This window comes from Gopherus evgoodei, chromosome 1, assembly GCF_007399415.2.
Source record: "Gopherus evgoodei ecotype Sinaloan lineage chromosome 1, rGopEvg1_v1.p, whole genome shotgun sequence".
In the NCBI taxonomy this organism is placed as follows: Eukaryota; Metazoa; Chordata; order Testudines; family Testudinidae; genus Gopherus; species Gopherus evgoodei.
This window is the reverse complement of record NC_044322.1, coordinates 259,742,683-259,765,295: the sequence shown is the minus strand read 5'-3', so window position 1 is coordinate 259,765,295 and position 22,613 is coordinate 259,742,683. Positions and strand designations below refer to the sequence as shown.

At 44.4% G+C, this 22,613-nt stretch overlaps 1 protein-coding gene across 5 annotated transcripts in view; it reads right to left on the bottom strand.

Annotated features, from left to right (window-relative positions):
* Positions 1-20,463, bottom strand: part of SLC37A3 (solute carrier family 37 member 3) — a 38,751-nt gene extending 18,288 nt beyond the window's left edge. Inside the window, exons 1-9 of one of the 5 annotated variants that reach the window (XM_030544131.1) lie at positions 20,376-20,445; positions 19,202-19,258; positions 17,230-17,294; positions 13,517-13,690; positions 12,248-12,362; positions 7,487-7,579; positions 6,075-6,158; positions 3,595-3,740; positions 2,454-2,550 (exon numbers count right to left, since the gene is read on the bottom strand). In XM_030544131.1, the coding sequence (XP_030399991.1) occupies positions 2,454-2,550; positions 3,595-3,740; positions 6,075-6,158; positions 7,487-7,579; positions 12,248-12,362; positions 13,517-13,617 (636 nt within the window). In that variant the 5' untranslated portion in view covers positions 13,618-13,690; positions 17,230-17,294; positions 19,202-19,258; positions 20,376-20,445. Of the gene's footprint in view, positions 1-2,453; positions 2,551-3,594; positions 3,741-6,074; positions 6,159-7,486; positions 7,580-12,247; positions 12,363-13,516; positions 13,691-17,229; positions 17,295-19,201; positions 19,259-20,375 lie in introns of all 5 variants that reach the window. The other 4 variants (XM_030544141.1, XM_030544149.1, XM_030544128.1 and 1 more) reach the window with 4 other exon arrangements.
* Positions 20,464-22,613: the final 2,150 nt, after the last annotated feature.

The following is a 22,613-nucleotide window of genomic DNA, read 5'->3' as shown; positions in this document are numbered from 1 at the left end:
TCTGCTGAATGGCTGAAGTATATCATTCCAGACCACAAAATACCAGTTTCCAAAGTGAGTACTGCATCACTCAGGATCTTCACATCTTTTCTTGTTGTTGATTTTTTAGATTCGTCATCCTTGATTCTCTCTAGCGCTTCAAGGATGTTCAGGTTTCCCAGAACAACCGCATTCACATCTTCAGCGTTGGCACTCCACCATGTCCCCGAGAGTGATTTGGGCACTGGGCATCCCTTTGGTAGTTAATCTCTAAGAATCATCCAACGACTGGTTGATGCAGAGAATTAAAAAAAACAAAAAAAAAAAACACCACACAATTCTTGGACAAAACCAAAAAAAGAGAAACTGCTTCAACACAATCCACGGCAGACTGGCCAACAAGGTTGCGTGAGTGAGCAGCACATGGTATGTAATCAAAGCATGGCGCTCTTATCTTTGCCTGCATCCCTGAATATTTGCCACTCATTACTTGCATTATCATAGCTTTGGCCACGACAAAGGCCGATATCAATCCCATTTTCGGTGAGGAAATCGTGTAGGTACAAGGCAAGTTTCTCCTGTGTGGTTGGTGATGTTTATGAAGTCATGAAATGCTCAACTGGTCTGCGAGGTAGCACATAACGCAAGATGGACAGTCAGCTGATCTACATGTGACACATCCAGTGTTGAGTCGACAGACACTGAAAAATATCCCATGTCTTCAATCTCATCTGCAACGGTTGATAGTGTCTTCTTTGCCAGCAGTGCAATGAATTCATCAAATAGTCTTTGATAGATATGATGCACAGCCTTTTCCATAATTTGCGTGTTCATTGATGTGCCGAGTTAAGCAAGGGTCAAACTTAGTGATTAGCTCTAGAACACCAAGGTAGTTGCCACTGTGTTTCGATCCAACAGTCTCACCTGAGCCACGGAATGGCAGACCACGTTTAGCAAGAAAAACTGTGCTTTCAGCTATGCGTCTGAGAATATTCTTCCTATAAGCACAACCTTCCAAAAACTGGTTTTCCATTCGGGTATCAATTCTACCACTAACTTTCTATCGGGCATGGTAGCTGCTGACTGACAATGTATGCTGCTCGCTCATTGTAAGATTGGTAATGTATGCAGTATTCGTCCAACCACTGAAGACTTTGCAGAACAACCTCCACTTTAGAAAACAGGTGGCAATAAAAACAGTACATTTTTTTTTTAAAAGGCAAATAGATGAGCCATTCTCGCTTGCCAATCTGTTTGCTAGGCTTCGCATATTCAAACATTGATTTGGTCAGATAAGGATTCTGATCGGTGTACTCTCGCTTTGTCAATCACAAGTCAGCATCTAGATTCTGGCATTTCTGTGAGCCCTTCTCAGTTCAATATGAAATGAGATCTTGAGAAGTCATGTCCCACGCACCCAGATGACTGGAGAAGGATTTTTTTATATTACTATCACTGGGAAAGCCTTGAGAGGGGTGGTGTGAGACTGCACCTAGAGAAGTCACAGGAGGCCACTCCTTTTCATCAAGTGCAGGCGCAGCAGGTTCACTTGGGCTGGTATTCGCCTGGACTTCCTCATCACCAGACTCAGTAGGAGAAAAAAACGTTAGGAACGAAGGAATACCTTTGAGTACTACATCTTGTCTTTGCTGTCTTTCTTTGGCTGCCTTCAATTTCTGCCATCCTCCTTTCTTCGACATGGTTTCTATTCTCCAGTGTAGGCCTATTGTGTACAAGGTTCTATATTGCTTGGGCGCACAAACACTTACTCAGCCCACAAAGACAAAATCACAACCACCATAAATTGAATTCACAGTCTTGATGGATTCATTTGTACAAAGCAATATCTAATGAGACAAAGCATTTCCCAATGGCTCTGCTACCGCCGCTCAGCTGTTACTTGAATATGGAATGGAGGGCCTAGAGTACGGTCTAAAAATTAGGCTTAAAGAAGGGCCTAAAAATAGGAGGGCCTAAGGCTATGGCCTTCTTAGCCTATAGGTTAATCCGGCCCTGTCCTTGCCTTACCACTGCTTAACAGCAGTGTCTGTCAGCCAGCTGACATGCAGCATTAGATTTGGCTCCAAACACCACTTTGTCCTCTCCCAAGTCAGTAAGATGGTAGGTGACCATGACATAGGGGCTCAGCAGAAATGGGTAAGTTTTAAAGGGACCAAGTGTCCTGTCCCCCCTCCCACACACACAATGGGTACGTTTTAAAGGGATAGAGCCCCTCCAAATCTCATGCAATATTCTGTACTCTCTGGAGTTGAGAAGGAAAGGAGAGGATTACTATGCTCTACCACCTGTCGTCACAAAGATATAGCGAGCAGAGTTCCCCCATAGACATGGGAAAGAAAAAAAAACCCATCATTTATCTGCTCATCTGGTCTCAGTGGGCCAGAGACAGGGAAAGACTCCCTGGGATAAGACAGCCCCTATGCACAACTCCAAGTCAGAAAGCAACTACTCACCTCATAGCCATACTGCAGAACACAGGAGGCAAGGAATGCTCCCAGAATGTTCCCCACTGATGCACAGGCACTCCAGAGTCCAAAAACAAAACCCCTCCTAAGAAAGCACAGCAAAATGGAGGGGGGAAAATGTGGGGGGGGAGGGGGAGAGACAGAGACAGACAGACAGACACACAGAGAAGATACAGAGTTAACACTGGCCTTAACTGATATGTAATAGTATTAAATTCTCCTCCACACCCCCCCTCCCCCACACACAGAAGCAGCTTCATTTAAAATAAAATATACTGTAAAATAATCAGCTCATGATAGACAAGTTTATCTATCATGTCCCATTCTGTTTCACTTGAGTCAAACCAAGGTCTAGATCAGTGGTGTCACGACACCAGATCAGAGGACACAGCATACATTTATCCACGTAAATCTGACAAATTCTCATTCTACAACAGGTCAAAGTTTCTATCTAGCCCTTATGAATGTGACCTGCTGTTGCCCTACCTTAGGTGCTCTGAAACAGCCTTCAGAGATGTTTGAAACCTTAAATCTAACGACAATACTTTATGGGCCAGATTTTCCAATAATTTAGCTGTGCAGTTGCACACTCTGTGTGTAATCACAGTCATTGCAATTGGGAGTTCAAATTGAGTTTAATATATGTCAATGGCCAAATCAACAAAGAGCAGAAAACGTACAATAATGATACCCAGCTCTTATAGAACTTTTTTGATCCCTAGATCTCAAAGCACTTTACAAAGGGAGGTCAATATCATTATCACCATTTTACAAGGGGAAACAAAGCCCAAAAATAATGCAAGTTTCGGCACAATACAACAGCCTTAATCTGACCCAAAATGAAAACTATGTTGTCAGAGTTAAAGCTGTTATGTAGTGAAGAAATATGCATTACTGTATTTTATATCTGATAAGAGTAGTTTGTTTATTGTTTATTTGGGACATGTAAGAGTTCTGTCGTTCACTATTCATTTACTGCCTTCAATGCTCAGGTTACAATAGGTAAGCACATTCTCGTTTAGCCACCATAACAGGATTTGCCAGAGAATAGTTTTGGTTTGGGAATTCAGCCGAAACTGCTGTTCTGCATCACAGATAAGCTACTAAACCGAAGAGAAATACCAAGTACCCAGCTTTTCCAAACCAGTTGCCCATGATGGCAACAACACAGGGCCAGCCAGTGGACTGCAGCAAGCCATTCATAACCCATAGGCAGCAGTAGAACCATTTGTTGTAGAAATGCAGCCATTCTGTGAGAGTGCCGAATACAAACTCCTGTGGGGAAAAGAGAGGAAAACTATGATCCTACTACAAATCTTCCAGGCTGATCAGAAGTGTCAATGCAAAACTGAAAGGGGGCAGCGGGGAGAGGAAGTGGTTCAAAGCCTATATTTTACATTTCATTCAAGTGACAGCATCTCCAACAGCTCAGGTGTTCCTAAATACCATGCTCAGACAATGTTCAGTGGTGACTCAGAGGTAACAGCACCACCTGCTGAGTCACCAACAGCATGTCCTGCAGCATTTAAACATGCCTCCCTCCCAAGTGTGGTACTCAGCTTAGTTACAGCCCAGCCCAGGAGTAGCGGTTGCCATTAATTTACAAAAATAAAACTTGAATCAAAGACTGATGGACAAAACACCTGTCAAATTAAATATGCAACAATACTGAAATACAGGAAAGTCTCACTAATTCCCACTTTATTGATGCATAAACCCCTGCAAAAAACCTACAGTGGTTTCACGGTCTTTATCAGCAAACACTTAATAGAAAAGAGTGCTATAGTCAGGTCTCAAATTACAAAATCATCACCAATGTAACAGATGATGTTCTAGTAAAAGTACAGTCATTAGGGAGCATAAAAAGTATAGAATCTCAGCAGTGTACAGCTGAAAGAAACCTCCATCCTCCCACACTGCGGCAGGATTAAGTATACCTAGAACACTCTTGACAGGTGTTTGGGTCACCTTTTCTCAAAAACCTTCCCAGGTAACCTATTCCAGACCTTAACTATCCTTATAGTTAGAAAGCTTTTCCTAATATCTAACCTAAATCCCTCTTGCTGTAAAATAAACTGATTACTTCTTGCCCTGCCCTCAATGACCACGAAGAACAAAAATTGATCGCTGTCCTCTTTATAACTACCTTCTACATATTTGAAGATTAACAGTCCCTCTCAGACCCCCAGTCTTCTCTAGATTAAGGCCTGGTCTGTACCTAAATCTTCAGTTGATCGAGCTACGCTGCTCATGGATGTGAAAAATTCAGACCCCTGAGACACATAGTTAAGATGACCTTAGCCCCAGTGTTGATATAACTAGGTCAGTGGAAGAATTCTTCTGTCGACCTTTTGAGGGAGTGGATTAACTGAAGCAATGGAAAAATCTCTTCCATCATTGTAGCAAGTGTCTACACTACAATAGCATAGCTGCTGCAGCAGCACTTATAGTGTAGACATGCCCTAAACATCCAAGTTCTTTCAACCTTTCCTCATAGGCCATGTTTTCTACACCTCTTTTCTTGCTCCCTCTGGACAGGGAACCAGTTTGACCGTGAACCACTGATAACTATTCTCTGAATATGATTTTTCAACCAGTTGTGCACCCATCTTACAATAATTTAATCAAAACCGCATTTCCCTAGTTTGGTTATAAGAATATCATGTGGGACTGACAGAAACATTAGCCCTAACCTGCACTATCCAGGATAAACAAAGCATGCTTTGCGATGCAATATACTTGATTTATGCAAGTGTTTTTATCCATATTTGCAAAATGTAATAATCCACCAACAGGTGCCTCAGTCATTGAGATGAATTAAAGTATGGGCATAGCCATGTAAGGTTAATGATTAAAAACCCAATAAGATAAAATATATTCAGTGTTTGTCCATGGAAGCTTGAAACTGCAGAAGTCTTTCCTTACAGATATTCCTTCTGATTTATTTCACCCACGGCCAGCGCAAAATCAAGTAAGTTAATATTAGTTTATTAATGTTAGTGTTTTCTTATAAGAGAAACGAAAAAGAAGGATTTTTTTGGAAGGAAAGCCATTTTAAAATGTTATGTGGGTTTGGAAAACAGTCCCAATACACACAGAAAACAGACTGAAGAAGAGAATGTGTAGGCCCAGATTTGGGCTCTGCATACTCAAGCAACTCTTGTTCGTATCTTAGGTAACAACATCTATGTTTGAAGAAACGTCTCCACTATCCTTACACAAATGCATACTGCCACAAAGGCTTTGGGAGGGCGGGGGAAGGAAGTGCTCTTCTGTAGGCCTCAGACTCTGGTCATGATACAAAACAGTAAATCTGGCCCAACACCAAACTCCATAAACAAACTATTTTTGCCACAAAGTTCAAAAAATAAAATAAAAATGAGGCATTCTGAACAGCTTAGCATAGCACTCCCCTAATAAGGCTACTTAGGAAGCACTGGGGTTTAGGACAAGTATTATTACTATGCCAGCCCCTGCACCCACAGGCTAGGATCAGATAAATTCTGCTATTCTACTCTAAACAAGAACCAGAGCCAAGTGTTTTAGAGGGAAGGAGAGTTTCTAAATCACATAATCACGCTTCATCGAAACACACATTTTTCAACTTACCACTAAAGCAGAGGAGCACATGCCGAAAGACAAGACCCATCGTAAATTCAGGCGATCCCCAACTATGCCACTGACAAAGAGACCCTAAGAACACAGATGAGTATGTTAAGCAAAGCCACATAGTTTACATTTGTTTTCAACATGATCTGTAAGAAGAGTTGAAGGAATGCTGGGAGCTCAAATCTGACCTCAAGAACAGGTGTGTAGAAGTCTGGTGGCGGTGTTTGTTTTTACAAGATCGAATACAAACAGAAGTGCTTCTATTAACTTACGGCAACTGCAATTTCAGTCACAATGACTTTGTTTTGACAGAGGCTCTCCTGCAACATTTGCAGTGCAAACATGGTAACATTGTGCTGGTGTACTAGATCAAGAAAGTGACACTGATTGGACTATGAACAGAAGCAAAAAGTCTGTCCTTGGTGTCCAACTGTAGATAAACACAAAGCAAACAATAGTGAAAGCGTAGATTTCTAAAAATTCAGCTTTAATAATCTAAGGTGTTACTAATAACATCAGTAAAGAAATTTGCCAAATTTAATAAATATGACTTTAAAGGTTAAGAAAATGTCATTCACTTTAGAGTGATATAATAAGTGTCCCAAACAGCAAGGGTACATGTACCAGCAAATATTTTACTTTAAATATAGCTCCCCATCTTCCGCAGTCCTTTCAAGCCTCCTGAAGTGCAAATTGCCATGCACCTGTGAGATATTCTGGCAGGGGAATTTGAGTGGGGGGTTGGACTAGATGGCCTCCTTGAGGTCCCTTCCAACCCTGCTATTCTATGATGATGTCACATCATTACTACAGCAGACTTCAGTAGGGAGCTAGAGTATTGGGGGAGGTGCCCAATAAGTGACTTTTGCAGAGTGTGTGTTACCCTGCATGATACAGAACCACTTGAAAAAGCCTCCATAAATCTGCACAATATACCAGTGCAAAAGGCATTTATTTAATCCTACAACACTCCTCCCCAAACTCCTCTACTGTCTGGCTCCTTGCTATGTCAGACTTTGTGGTGGATGTGACATTGCCGCTAATGTATGGTGTTGGAGACAGTAATGGATTCTAGGAGACCTGAAAGAGGTTGTGAGGACAGAGAAGGTAAATTTAAAGCAGATTATATGCTGACAGCCTTTCGCCATTGCTATCTGGAGCATTCAGCATGCAATTCTCAAATAGGTTTAAGAGAAATACATCTATTTGCAGACCCCTTAAAAAGTTGTAACATGTCCAGTGTGGCGTGAGGGCAAAAGTAATGCAGCCAAAGGGAATCTGTTCACTTCCCAAACCCTTTGTGTTAGTCAGGAGCAGAAAGCAGATCCTGTCCCTCCACCCTCAAACGTGATGGGTCATCCACACCATCCTTCCCACCCAAACTTTGGCAGCTGTGATTAAGTTTTACTCACCACAGCATAGGAAAAGAGAAAGATAGTGTCCAACGTCCCCAGGAAAAGAGTGGCTTCTTCTGCATTGGGAAATAAATGGCTACTGTTCCAGAGCTACAAAGAGAAGCAATTGCATCATGAGACTTCCAAAGAGACAGATCTCATCTACAATATACAAGAAATACCTGGCTCCAGTAACATCCCATCTCTGAAATGCTTTAGCTAATTGACTGAATCAGGATCAACTCTGACTTCAAATTCTATGAAAAGCACTTTTTTCCTACTAGAGACCTCAATTAACTTCTAGCACACCAGGAGCAATAAACACTGCAATTAATATTTATGGTAACAATGTTACTGATCTACATGCTGCTTTATACATAATGCCTGGGCTCTCAGGATCTTGCAATCTACATTAAATGGACAACATAAAAGGAAATGACCAGGAGGAGGGAGAGAACAGAGGAATCAGTAGTCCCAGAGATGAGATTAGTGACAGAACATGAGCTGAAAAAGTAGCAAGCTTTGAGGATGGATTTGAAGGAAGAGTAGAAGGAATTAATAAAGGGGGGAGGGGAGAGAGAGGGGGCAGATCAACCTTAAAGGTGACATTTCCTATGCTCAACTTTCATCAACTCCATTTTAGTTTTTGCCATAGAACAAGTTCTTCAAGGTAGGGACCACTTTTTAATTATGCATTTGAAAAATGGTGCTCTGATCTGTGATTGTGGCCCTAAGGCACTACTGTAATAGTAAATGATAGCTGTGCTTCCACACATCTCACTGCCTACAGTCAGGACAGGCCTGGCTGTATCTGGAGTGCCTTCGACCCAAGTACTGGTCACAGCTAGCCTTATTCAGCTGACCAGGCAGCAGCTGACAGATGTGGCTTCTATTTAGTTATGGTTTCCAAAAAATGCAGTGTGTAAAAAAGAGATTCAATAATAAAAGGTAAAGTCACTGAAGAAAATTACTGCTGCCACTAGAGGTCAGTAGTATCCATCTGTCAGTCTATTAATAAACTGTATTGCTAGCTCAGAATGCTGAGCATATCAGGAATGAGTGGTTAAATACCGATTAATGGGTAGAATATACATCCACAATACTTAATTTTAGAGCACTCACAGGTGTGTTAGACCCTTTACTATAACATAATAAAAACCTAAGGTCCCTGATCCAAACAGATTACACTCCAAAAGTTTACACTTTACATTTTACACTTATTACAAACAGGCATCCAAGTTGGAGGGGTTGCAAGTGCTTTGGAGGACAAGATTAGAATTCAAAATGATCTTAAACTTGAGAAATGGTCTGAAATAAACAGGATAAAATTCAATAAGAACAAATGCAAAATACTACAGTTAGGAAGGAACAGTCCGTTACATAAATACAAAATGGGAAATGATTACCTAGGAAAGAGTATTGCAGAAAAAGATCTGAGAGTTACAGGAGATTACAAACTAAATGAGTCAAAATTATAATACTGTTGCAAAAAAACCCCGAACATCAGTCTGAGACGTTGTGACTGAATGAACCCCTATATTCACACCACTGTAATAATTTGTATACAACATTCCTAATGAGTTATCATTTGAAAAGTAGTATCAATAGTATCATGGTGAAATGTGTATAATGTTTATCTACAAAATGTGTATATTAAGAGTTATGGACATAAACTGAAATTATGACTAAAATCCATTTACCAGACAAGTCTGGGAAAATCCTGTTTCTCAAAGACAAAGGACAAGCTGACAGCTCTGGCCGGGCGTCAAAGCTGACTGGCAATCACTGGTCAAGTGGCCATTCTTTGGCAATGAAGGGGAGCAGGAAAAGATTGATCTGCATTTTAACAAACATGGAACCTTTTTTACCACAAGATTCCATGTCTCCGTCTTCACAGGGGGAAGGAACTTAATCTACGGTAACTCTCATGAAAATGCATTTCAAAGAGTGATTGGGCTATAAAAGTGAGGGACAAAAAAGCCCAAGGGATTCTATCTTTCTTTCTGTCATCTAAGATGACAAAAGCATCAGCCCTTTGGAGTGTGGGAGCAAATCCTGCCTTGAGAATTTGGTCAATTATGTTGCTTGGAGCACGTGGTAAAGATTTTACCTAGAGCCAAGTCTAGTTTGTTATGTCTTAGCTACTAGGAAGCGTTTTATCTTTCTTTTTACTGTAAACATTTCTGATTTTAATACCCTATATCTGTACTCACTTAATCTCTCTTTGTAGTTAAATGTGTTTTATTTTTTTAAATCAAAACTAATCCAGTGCTGTGTTTAAACTGAACTGATTGGGGAACTCCAATTAAAGAAGCAAACTGTTGCACCCCTTACAGGTGCAACAAACCTCTAATTTCTGAACTGCCCAGGAGAGGGCTGAACAGTGCACAACATAAGTTTTTGGGAAAATTCAGGACTGGGAGGGTGTTGGGGTTGCTCTGCACATGTTAACTAAGGCTAGTAGAAGCCTGAATGTGGCTGGTGTGTTGCTGACAGGCTACTGGGGTCAGAGTTGCTGGACCAGGGCTGTAGCTGTACACACAATCAGGGTGTGACCTGAATGCTGTTTAGCTGTTTGAGAGCGGCCCCAGTTGCAAGCCACAACAGCAAAGCATTGTGAGGCACCCAAGGTTGCACAGCAGGAGGTGACACAACCCCTCAGCGGTCTGGATTGCACCCAAGATTGTTGTAAGCAAGACATGAGAAGGAATTCTTCCACTCAACTCAGCAATGACAAGGCCTCCGCTGGAATACTGTGTCCAGCTCTGAGCACCACACTTTGGGAAAGAAGTGGACAAACTGGAAAAAGTGCAGAGGAGAACAACAAAAATCATTAAAGGTCTAGAAAACATGACCTACTAGGAAAGATTGAAAAAACTGGGTTTGTTTAGTCTGGAGAAGAGAAGACAGGGTGGGGGTGGAACATTATTATATATATATATACACATACACACACACACACACACACATACACACACACACACATATTTAAGTATATAAAAGGTTGTTATAAAGAGGAGGGTGATAAATTGTTTTCCTTAATTTCTGAGGACAGGACAAGTAGTAATGAAATTAAATTGCAGCAAGGCAGATTTAGGTTAGAAATTGGGAAAAACTTCCTGTCAGGGTAGTTAACCACTGGAACAAAGTATCTAGGGAAGTTGTGGAATCTCCATCATTGGAGGTTTTTAAGTACAGGTTAGACAATCATCTGTCAGGGATGGTCTAGATCTGTGGTTTTCAACCTGTGGCCCGCAGAGCCCTGAGGGTCTGCAGATTATGTCTAAGACTTCCAAAGGGGCTGCAACTCCATTTGAAGTTTTTTAAGGGTCCACAAATGAAATAAGGTTGAAAACCACAGGTCTAAATAATACTTAGTCCAGCGTCAGTGCAGCAGACTGGATTAGACGACCTACTGAGGTCCCTTCTAGTCCTATGTTTCAATGATTTTTATGATTTATCCTTTAGCCAAGAATTCAGCAAAGGAACAGACATTCCTATGGATAACAAGAACATTCAGAGTTACAGTAACAAGGATTTAAAGAAACACCACTACCCAAGACGTTTGGAAGGGTAATATCCAAACTCTAACTCATGGGGCTAGGAAGAAATTTTCCTTATGTGTAGGTTATATACAAGGCTTCTTGGACCTTCCTCTAAAGTATCTGGTGCTGGTCATCGTTGGAGACAGGATACTGGACCAGATGTACCATGGGTCCAATCCAATAAGGCAGTTCTTGTGTTCCCAATACAAGTAGATCTATCCCACTTGTGTTGCACTTTAATGGCACTTACCTGTTAGTAAGGAAGGGAGAACAAGTATTTTTTTTCAACATGTGAGTCTAAAAATAGAAGCCTAGAAAATGTGCAATCTGAGGAAGAAGAGAGTCAAAATTCCTCTCCCTGCTGGCCTAGCCAGCCAGCTGCTCTAAAAACCTCACACCTATCATAGTAAATATTTAGCTGGCTCTCAGAGAAGGCCTTGTAGAAGATAATAGGCCACGTTCTGCGCTCATTTACCCCTCGTGGAAATCCAGTACAACTGTATGTAAGCAAGTACAGTACATCGACTTGCATAAGGTCAAATCCTGGTCCTACTGATCACAAGGCAACACTCATTCACAACCAAGGAACTGGGATTTTAAAGGCAGTGGGAGCTGCTGATAATTCTGCATTTCTGAAAATCCAGTCACTTACTCAAGCGTTTAAATGTGGACACAGCGGCCTAGTTTTAGGAATTTCTTGGCCGCTACAAATAACTAGCTTGGATTGTAGCAGTTTTCTTCCCTCCCACGTTAGCCGTCCTTTCCAGAAGGAAATAAAAGCACTACTACTAACAAAACCACAAACCACGATGTTACTAACACCTCCACTTGTGAGATGCAACTCTCTCCATTGCTCATTTCACACACAGGCACCTGAAGTTACAGTCAGTGGGTTTTCCATCTTTTGCATTCTGCTGATTACCATACACAGATGTTTCTGTGGACCCAGTTCCCATCCCAACACCATGACTCCCCAGCTTCTCAAAAAGTTTCATTTTGTGGCTCACTACGAAAGGCTCTGCTGACCACTGGTGATCCAGAGACTATAGTGGGGGATCTACTGTTTTATGTCACTTGAGACTCTCACCTATGCAAGTACTCAAGTAGCAAGGGGTATCTCTGGCAAAAAATAATCTCTTTCGCACCAGTGTCTGAGTTGGACCATTCACGAACCAGCATTCATGTGCCTGTATTAAAACTTGCCAGCTAGGTTGATAGTCCTGACTGTACTCACCTCATATGGCTGGAGCTCCAGGGTCGTGGTATTTATGTCGGAAGGAGTCCATTGGCTGGAAATGCTGACCTTGACATTGCTGAATGTCTTTCTGGAAGCATGGAGCAGGGAGTAACTGCAAAACAGAGTGTACACACATAGGTTTGACAGATCTTCACTGCAACAAAAAGCGAAAGGGACCCAAAATTCCATACACAGTCTGCCTCAGGGCCCAGTCAAGAACCTATTCTTTATTTTTTGGTGGGAGTGGAAGCACTCTAATTTGCAGTTACATACTCTGATTGTTGTTAGTGTAGGGAGGAATGCCAGGCCTAGGAGTGTGATCGACATCTCAATTTGGAGGGACTGAATTATCATCTTTTTTTTTTTTTTTTTTTAAAGAAGGGGGAGATGAAATGTCCACCAATGGTTATATACTTAACACACACACGAAAACACTTGCCCAGCTAATCACCACCATAGGTTCTCGTCTAAAGACGCATCAGATATCCTCTTTCCTCCAGAACTCTGCATGTGTAGAATGCAAAGAGGAGAAAGAAGCTACCAACTGCACTGGCAGAGCACTTCACACTGGTTAGAGCTCTCATTAAATGTGCTCATTGTTGAGATTGAGGGTTTATTTCCCCCTGGTTTTGGAAGACTCCACTTGCTTCCATTCTTCCATAGTATAACTCTGCATGCAGGGAGATGGACAGGTCAGTGAAGTCCATCATGAGTCCTATTTATGTCAGTGGTTTTCAACCTTTTTTCATTTGTGGAACCCTAATAAATTTTGAATGGAGCTGCAGTCCCCTTTGAAAATCCTAGATATAAGTCTGCAGACCCCCGTGGTCCACAGACCACAGTCGCATTCCTCTCCACACTAACAACCAGAGTATCTAACTGCACATTAAGGTACTTCAGAGCCAGCTAAGACCCTATTTTTTGGTGGAAGTTGAAGACCACTGTCCTATGGTAACAACCACCTTTTGTGGATCCCTTAGACATAGCCTGCAGTCCTTCTGGGGTCCACAGACCATAGGTTGAAAATCACTGATTTATGTCAGTATTCACACAGAGAATATGCATTTCGTTATTTGAATGCACAGGAAACCCTGGAACAACATTACTGACACTGTGCCTCCCTCCACTCATCATTATTACTACTTGGCTTTTTATAAAAACCAATGGTCAGGTCTTCTCATTATCCTCCCTTGCTTTCTCTCCACACATCCACTCCCCAAACTCAACTGGACAAATGTCATGCAGATCCAGGAGTGGCCAACCTACCTGAAGAAGGTAAGCAGGAACACAGCAATGTGGTGATGAGTGCAATGGGACACAAGGGACCCATTTGCAGGCTGCCTTCGCAAATTCCTAGGCACAGCCATACTTCTGGCCTCGCCCTCCTTCCGGCCCTTGGCCTCAAAGGCTGAAAGTTAGTTTAGGTCATTTCTCTTCTCACTTAAAAGGAAAAAAGGAAGAAAAAAACATTTGAAGAAAAGCTCACTTATAAAACAATGTTCAGCAAGTAGCTGGAACACAGCAAGGGGTACAATGCTACTCCACTTGTTCCCAGTGAAGTTCGAGTCTGTAACCTCACCTTCAATGTTCTACACATCTCTGTGCCCTTCTCATCAGCTTCTCCTTTCCTGGCACCAATAATGCCTGGAACAGTTTCTCTCATGCACCAAGCACCTTCATAGCCCCACTTCTTTCACATGCCCTTCCTATGACCTGCCTGTCTAGGTTCTTAAAGGGTGCCCATCAGCGGACAAACTCCCCAGGGGGTCTCTCCCCAGTTCCTGAATAGTCATCCATCCCCTATTCATATTTGTCCAACTTAGATTGCAAGATGCTCAGTGAATGAACATTCTTTGCACCCTACAGACTGATCATAAGAGTCTCTTACTACTGTTATATGACTGACACACACCAGTGATCTTAAAGCGATAGTTCACATTCAGGCATCTGACTCTTGCCAGTATCTGCTGGAGTCAAGCATGAGATTTTGAATTTAAATGTCTCTTCCTTTGCCAATAAGATGTCAACAAGAGACCATATACAAAAAAGAGCAGACAAACAGTAGGAAAAGGGGAAGCTTAGCTTAGAAATTATGGGGTGGTGAGGTCCAGTAGATAGGCCTACCAGTCCTATGCCCTATATTCTAGTCCCATCTCGGCCACTGTCATGATGTACGACATTGAGCAAGCCACTTAACTTCTCTGCACCTCACCATCCCCATCTGTAGATGGATGTTTATACCTGCCCAACCTTTTACAGTTGCAAGGTATTGTTAGTGAAAGGGTTCTGACACTAAGGGCAAGTCAAAGAGTGTAACACTTTAGAGACTTACAGCTAGATCAGTGAAACCACAGCAAGGAAGGAGTATACAATGCTTGCTAAAAACCAGAGGAATGAACCAGACCAATGTTTTTCAAACCATGGGTCATGACTCAGCACTGGGTCACCTTGCTCTAGTCAGCACCGCCGACCGGGACGTTAAAAGTCCCATCAGCAGTGCTGCCCAGCTAACGCAAGCTAGTGCCTACCTTTTTCAACACTGCGCTGCGCCCCTTTTCCAACACTGCGCTGCCCTCCAGTCGGGGGGGCCACAGGGCTCTGCACTTCCATTGGCTGGGAAAGAGGGCTGTATGCATACATCCTGACTCAGCTCTTAGCACAGACACCAGCAGGAGGCAGCCTACTTGCTGAACCCTGGTGGGCTGCTTAGAGACCAGAACCAACAGAAGGAGCCACTGGAAAGTCATAGCTGTCCTGAGGTAAGAAACACAGGGCACTGCCTGATGGAAAACCCCAGTCCCTAGGAGAAAGGCTGGGAAGACCCCTGACATGAAAGGGATGCTTTTGGGGAAAACTGTATAAACTGAACCCAAATGAAGTACATATTGTGTAAAGCTGCTGGAGGCGAGCGGTTTATTTCTGAAAACCCCAGTAGAGGAAACTGAGGAAAATATGTCTGCAGGGCCTTGTTATGCCAGCAGGAGGCACTATAGAGGAGACATTCTCTATGACAGGTAAGCATGTGGGAATCCTGCAATGGGGGAAACAATGGGATACACAGATCCTCATGGGGGAACTGGTATGGGCCAAGTGGGTCACACAAAACACCTAGCACAGGGAGGGAAGGGATGCACACACAGAGCTGCTGCCAGTGAGGAAGCTGCGAGGGGCCCATAAAATAGAGGGGATGGGAAGGTGGGGCACAGGGAGCTGGTGGTTGGGAATGGAAGAATGCAAGGAGCCCCCGGCGCTTGGTCTACAGGGGCTATGAAGGGTGAGACAGACTCCCTAGTGTAAGATCCCCTTTACTCCCAGCTGCAAAGTCAACCATGAAGAGAAATTCCCCTGAAGCTATTGTTAATTAACATCTACTAGCTCTAACAGTGGTCTCCAACCTTTTTATGCCCAAGATCACTTTTTGAATTTAAGTGCAACCCAAGATCTACCCCACCCCTTCCCCAAGGCCCTGCCCTGCTCACTCCATCCTCCATCACTTGCTCTCCCCAACCCTCATTCACTTTCACTAGCCTAGGGTTGGGGTTCGGGAGCAGGCTCTGGGCTGGGACCAAGGGGTTTCGAGTATGGGAGGGGGCTCCAGGTTGGAGGTACCCGAGGGGATGAGGGTACAAGCTCTGGGAGGGAGTTTGGGTGCAGGAGGGGGCTGCGGGCTTGGGCAGAGTAGTGGAGTGCAGGAGGGGGCATGGGTTGCAGGTGGGGGTATGGGGTGCTGGGTCTTGAAGGGGGCTCAAGGCTGGGCTTCCACCAGGCAGCATATACCTTAGTCAGTTCCCAGCAGTGCAGTAGGGGTAAATGCAGGCTCCTTGCCTGCCCCATGCCACTCCGGGAAGGAGCCAATGCACCCCTGCAGCCCATGGGGAAGGGGCACATGGCTCTGTGCACTGTCCCTCTGCAGGCCACGCCCCCACAGCTCCCATTAGCCGCAGTTCCCCATTCTCACCCAATGGGAGCTGCGGGGGTGGTGCTTGCAGGCAGGAGCAGCACACAGAGATCCCTGGCCCCACCCTCTCGGCTGCGGGGGCCCACTTCCAGGAGCAATATGGGGCCAGGATAGACAGAGAGCCTGCCTTAGTGGCAGCCCTGCTGAGCCGCCAGACTTTTAGCCGCTGGAGATCACGATCAACTGGGAGAGTCTCCGGGATTGACCAGTCAGCGACTACTGCTCTAAGGGTATGGCTACATTTGGAATTTCAAAGCGCTGCCGCGGCAGCGCTTTGAAGTGTGAGTGTAGTCAGAGCGGCAGCGCTAGGAGAGAGCTCTCCCAGCGCTGCATGTAAACCACATCCCTTACGGGTGTAGCGTGCAGCGCTGGGAGCCGCGCTCCCAGCACTGCTGCCCTGATTACACTGACACTTTACAGCACTGTATCTTGCAGCGCTCAGGGGGGTGTTTTTTCACACCCCAGTTGCAGCACTGTAAAGTGTGAGTGTAGCCAAGCCCTAATACATCCCCTCCGCCCCACCAGGGCTGAACTGTTCCCTAGAGAGCATATCCTCAAGCCTGCTATACAGTTGTCTCTGGGAATATTACCACTAGCCAATTTCCAGCTAGTTAACACTCCCTTTCCCTCCCACAGTTTATTTTATGCAAGTAAAAAAAGTGTCAATACACTGTGCTATACAAACATTTAAAACACTGCATGGGTGGGGAGACTTGTGATTTAGCCCTGTCAACACTGGCTAGCCAAATCAAATTAGAAAAACATTCAGTGGGAGCAGTGTTGCAAAACAGCACTCAAACCCAGTAGACAGTCTGAATTCCAGTTATGGAAACATTCCTCCTTTGGAGTGTGTGCCAGTTTACCAAAGAGAACTTAGCAGGACAGGAGAAACAGAATTCCTTTGTCTTCCTTCACATGTGCAGATGCCTTTGCGATGATTCGCATGTTTGACAGGACTAAAATAAAGTGGACATCTCAAATTTTCAGCCACACAATCCAATCTGGGGCACTTAACACTCACCACCCAGTCTCTCTCCCTCCCTCTTTTCTGGGTTACTGGCTGCTGCACTGCTTCTCAATTGAGCCCTAGGGCAGAAAAGCAAAATGTTTATGGAAACCCCCATCCCATGGTTACTCCTCGGGTTCTTCTTTTCCTCTTCCTTCCAATTTTTTTTAAGATTCCATTGTATGAACACCCACAGTGAAAGTCTTACTTCTAAGGTCTCCTAAGACAGACATGCCTGACCCTACATATGCTACAGCCACTAACTGCTAATGAATGTTAAGTGGCAAAGTGTTCCAGGGTTGGCTCGTTTCTTTAACTAGGCAAAGCACCTACCCTGGGAATAGTGGAAGAGAAAGATACAGGGACAACCATCTTTTGACTGCCAATCTGGCTGAGGTTATAAGTAGGACTGGTTGGGGAGATGGAAGCATACAGAGTGTACATGTGCCTCAGAATAACCATTAGCCTGACAGTGAGAGCACTCACTTAGAATGTGAGACTCTGGTTCAAACGAGACTATTGGGTGAGTCCTGGTCTCTCTTTTTTTACAAAATCATTCAATAGGTTTTCATTCCATATTGGAACAAAGACAAATATTGAACTCTCAAAGTGTTTCATGGAACAAGTCTCATTTTCTGGCCAGCCTTAGTTATAACAGCATTTAACTGGTAGGGTCCCTTCCCTCAAGGATCTCAAAAAGTGTTCTTCAAACATTAATGATTTAAGACTCAGCATTTCTGTGACAGCTAAGCAGTATTATCCTCATTTTATTGATGGGCAAAAAACCACAGGATTCTTGCTTGCCACTGGGAATAAATTATATAATTGTTAGTTCTTATATAGCACTTATCAGCAGATCTCAAAGCACTTTACAAGGGAGGTCAGTATCATTAGCCACATTTTACAGACGGGGAAACAGAGGCACAGAGGAAGTGACTAGCCCAAGGGCTCCCAGGGGGTCAGTGACAGAGCCAAGACTAGAACCCAAGTCTCCAGAGTCCCCATCCAGCACCCTATCGACTGAATCCTGCTGCCTCCCTCAACACAACTATAGGAGCATATGATTTGCTATACAGAATCAAATGATTGCTGCATCAAATCAGATATCCTGACATCTTTGTCCATCCACCCTTCATAGCAACCAAGCAATGAAAAATACCCAGTTCTTTAGAGGAAATTTAAGCATGCCCTAAGGCACTTTGCCAATGGTACTGAAAGGGAAAAATAATCCTTCCTGATGTGTTCAGCTTACAGGGATAGTCTATTTTTTTGTCAAGGTTCAAGTTTCTTGGTCAATGTATAGTCAAGGTCCAGACTTCAGAGAAAATAAAAAATATAATAAGTAAATATAAAGATTTCAGGGCCCATTCAAAAGCATCTGGCAGTCCAGATTTTGCCCTCAGTCCATCTATTGACTACTCTGGCTTACAGTCTGAAACATGAGCGTTACTTGACACTGTTTTAGCATATACAATGCAAATCTTACTTGTGAGAGAGTTACCCCACCCTTTTCAATATCTAACCACAGTTTTGACCCTATGGCCGCTACGGTATTTATAGAGCACATATCTTTACTGTATCTGAGGTGCCCTTCTCTGGAGCTTTTCAATCACCTTCAGGAAATGTAGCTGGGATCTGCAGGGATATGGCAAGGGAAATATACTGTGTGTATAAAAGAAGGCCCGGGGTTTGTTTGTTTTTTTAAACCAAGTCAGAAAAACACTTTTACACATTAGGAATTAATGCCCTGTCTAGAAGATACTGTGGGGACAAGAGAACAAGTGAAGTGATAGGAACCCAATAAGTGAAAGTTAAGCCTTTAAGAGTGGAAGGTCTTAGTTCAGACTGTTTAAAACTGTCTTGTCAGTTTGTTTATCCCTATTTAACTTCAACCAATTAACATTCTGAACAACCCTTTGTTAAAGGCTCAACATCCTCCTCCCCCACTTCAATTAAGGTGTTAAGAGCTCACAAACATGTCTCATACCAGCCAGTGATCCTCCAAAGCAGCCAGGGAAGACCCAAATTAATATTCTTGATATTTCTAAAGGTGAAAAACCAGAAGAAAAGCTTAAAAAAAAAAAAAGTCTTTTCAGACTCTCTCTGTCCACATTATAAAGAACAAAAAAAAAAGGGTACAAGAGCAGATCTCTCTAAAGCCATTTGCAGGTCAGCTCTAAAGCCAGACTATTGGATTTTAACACATCCAAAATTTCTAATTGCTTTAACTGTTATTGCAAAAGAGAGAGATTTCTTCAAATATCAACAATGACTCTTAAGTAGAGAAGAATAAATGCTACAGAGTCAATGAATTCACTCACAATTTTGAACACTTTCTTTTGACTGTGTTCACTGTTCTTGACTATTTTAAGAACTGAGTTTACTGGAAAAAAATCTTCATGGAAAAAGACCACAGTAAGGAATTATTATTAAAAAATGAGTGTTGAGTTTGATTACCAGTATTTGCATAGCATCATTACTTGCCCTTTCATTAACTTTTTCAATAAGCTACACCCATGTAGCAGTGGCACTATTCCTGTTAAAGCAGTCTGCTGCAGAACACCGAGGTCGTTAGCTTAGGTTCCAAAGGATACTGCATTGCCTCTGGTTTCACACCTGCAGCAGAGGGCCCTGCATTTCTGCACACAAAGGTTGTGAAGGTCTGCATTAGGCGCAGGAGTATTGCCTTTTTTTTTAAACTCAGAGAGGACCCATGAAGCATTACAACTCACAAAGCACTTCGAAATCCTCAGATGGAAAACACTACTGAATACAAACAAGTTTGGTTTCCGATCAAGCACCCCAACCCCACTCTTCCAGGCCTGAAAACAGTGACAACTCCCGAGCCATACAGACCTTAAACCCCACACGAGGAAACAAGGGGGCTGGGGGGAGCCCGACTGGTATTAAGAAAAACAACAAGGATCTTCTGGCAGAAGAGAAGACAAAGGAGAGCTCGGCTCTGGAGCAGCAGCGGAGCTAGCAGCTCCCAGCTGGCACGGAGGAGAAAAGCTGGCAATACCCCCCCCGGGCAAAGAAGCCCGTTCGTAGAGTGAGCGAGGCTCAGCCCCGGGCGGGAACAGAGTTGCCACAGGGCACGCCCGCCCCCCGGAGTGCAGTGAAACGGGGCAGGAACGAACCTCGCCCGGCCCGGCGCTCACCTCGCTTTCGAGGCGCTCAGAGGCGTCTCGCCGACTCCTTCCACGTCAACGCGGCTCACCTGCCAGCATCTCCAGACCAACCACAGGAAGTCACGTGATCCTGCCTCTTCCGGGGAGGAAGGCCGCCTACGCCTCGCTAGTGCATGCTGGGAGTTGTAGTCCGTTCCCGCTAATTCGCCTTCCACCCGGCTGAGTTCCCCCCGCACTGGGGCAATAGCGGTAACGCAAGGGAGTGGCCGCGCTGCCCACGAGGCTGCGGGCTGTGGCTGCTGCTGCATCTTCTTCCCAGTGCCACACCTACATCCCAGACCGTGCACACCCGTCAGCCGTCAAGAATTATAACATTCAAAAACCAGTCAGAGAGCACTTCAACCTCCCTGGTCACTTGATTACAGATCTAAAAGTCACAATTTACAGCAAAAAAAACTTCGAAAACAGACTCCAACAAGAAACTGCTGAATTGAAATTAAATTGCAAACTGCACACCATTAAATTAGGCTTGAATAAGGCTGGGTCATTACACAAAGTACAACTGTTTCCCCATGCTTATTTTTTCCCTCTATTGTTACTCACGCCTTCTTGTCAACTTTTGGAAATGGGCCATCCTGATTATCACTACAAAAGGTAAAAGCAGCAAAGAGTTGTGTGGCACCTTATAGACTAACAGACGTTTTGGAGCATGAGCGTTCGTGGGTGAATACCCACTTTGTAGGATGCACGTAGTGGAAATTTTCAGGGGCAGGTATGTACATGCAAGCAAGAAGCAGGCTAGAGATAACAAGGTTAGTTCAATCAGGGAGGATGAGGCCCCTCTTCTAGCAACTGAGATGTGAAAACCCAGGGAGGAGAAACTGGTTTTGCCCCTGGAAATTTCCACTACATGCATCCAACCAAGTGGGTATTCACCCACGAAAGCTCATGCTCCAAAACGTCTGTTAGGGCTTGGCTACACTTGAAACTCCAAAGCACTGCCACAGGAGTGCTTTGAAGTGCGAGTGTGGTGGCGGCACCAGCACTGGAAGAGAGCTCTCCCAGCGCTGCAGGTATGCCACCTCCCCCGGATGATTAGCTTGCAGCGCTGGGGCACTGTTTACACTGGTGCTTTGCAGCGCTGTAACTTGCTGCGCTCCGGGGGGTGTTTTTTCACACCCCTGAGTGAGAAAGTTGCAGCGCTGTAAAGCACCAGTGTAGCCAAGGCCTTAGTCTATAAGGTACCACAGGACTCTTTGCTGCTTTTACAGATCCAGACTAACAAGGCTACCCCTCTGATACTTGACTACAAAAGGTGTTTTTTCTCCTGCTGATAATAGCCCACCTTAACTGATCACTCTCATTATAACTGGTATGGCAGCCAGGACCAGTGCTAGGATTTCTTGCGCCCTAGGCGCACGGCAATTTCGCCGCCCCGTGCGCTGGTCCCACGGCTCTGGTGGAGCTGCCACAGTCGTGCCTGCGGGAGGTCCACCGGAGCCACGCAAGCAGCCGACCGTCCGCAGGCATGACTGTGGCAGCTCCACCAGAGCTCCACCCTCCGCAGGCCGCCTGCCGCCCCCCCGGCAAAATGCCACCCCCCGAATAATCTTGGCGCCCTAGGCGATTGCCTAGGCTGCCTAAATGGTAGCGCCAGCCGTGATGGCAACACCCATTTTTTATGTTCTCTGTATATACATATATATCTTTCTACTATATTTTCCATTCTATGCATCTGATGAAGTGGGTTTTAGCCCACAAAAGCTTATGCTCAAATAAATTTGTTAGTCTCTAAGATGCCACAAGGACTCCTTGTTCTTTTTGCTGATACTAACACTGCTACCACTCTGAAACCTGTCAGCCATGGGACTGTTATTTTCAGTGCTCCCCCTAACACTGGATCCCCAAGGAGCCTTTCAGAACATGGGGGCAGGTTTGAGGGGGGCAAGGGAGAGACGATAAAACCCCAGGATCACTGTAGACTGGGAGGGCTGCTAGCTGGACAAACTTCCCGGGGCACGTTGGAGGGAAACCCAGTTAGTGTGACACAATAACTATCACCAGGGCAGCTCTGCGCACATTAGCTTCCCAGCTGGCAGCTGTGTGGGGGGAAGCCCCAAGCCAGTTTCCAGAGGATAATGACGTCATGTGAGAGACAACTTCAGGGCCAGGCACCGCAGAAACAGCTAGTCAAGTAACAACGTGCGCCCCTGGCAGCCCCAGTGAACCCGTTCCCAGGCACACGGGAAGCCCAGATTCCCATTCTGC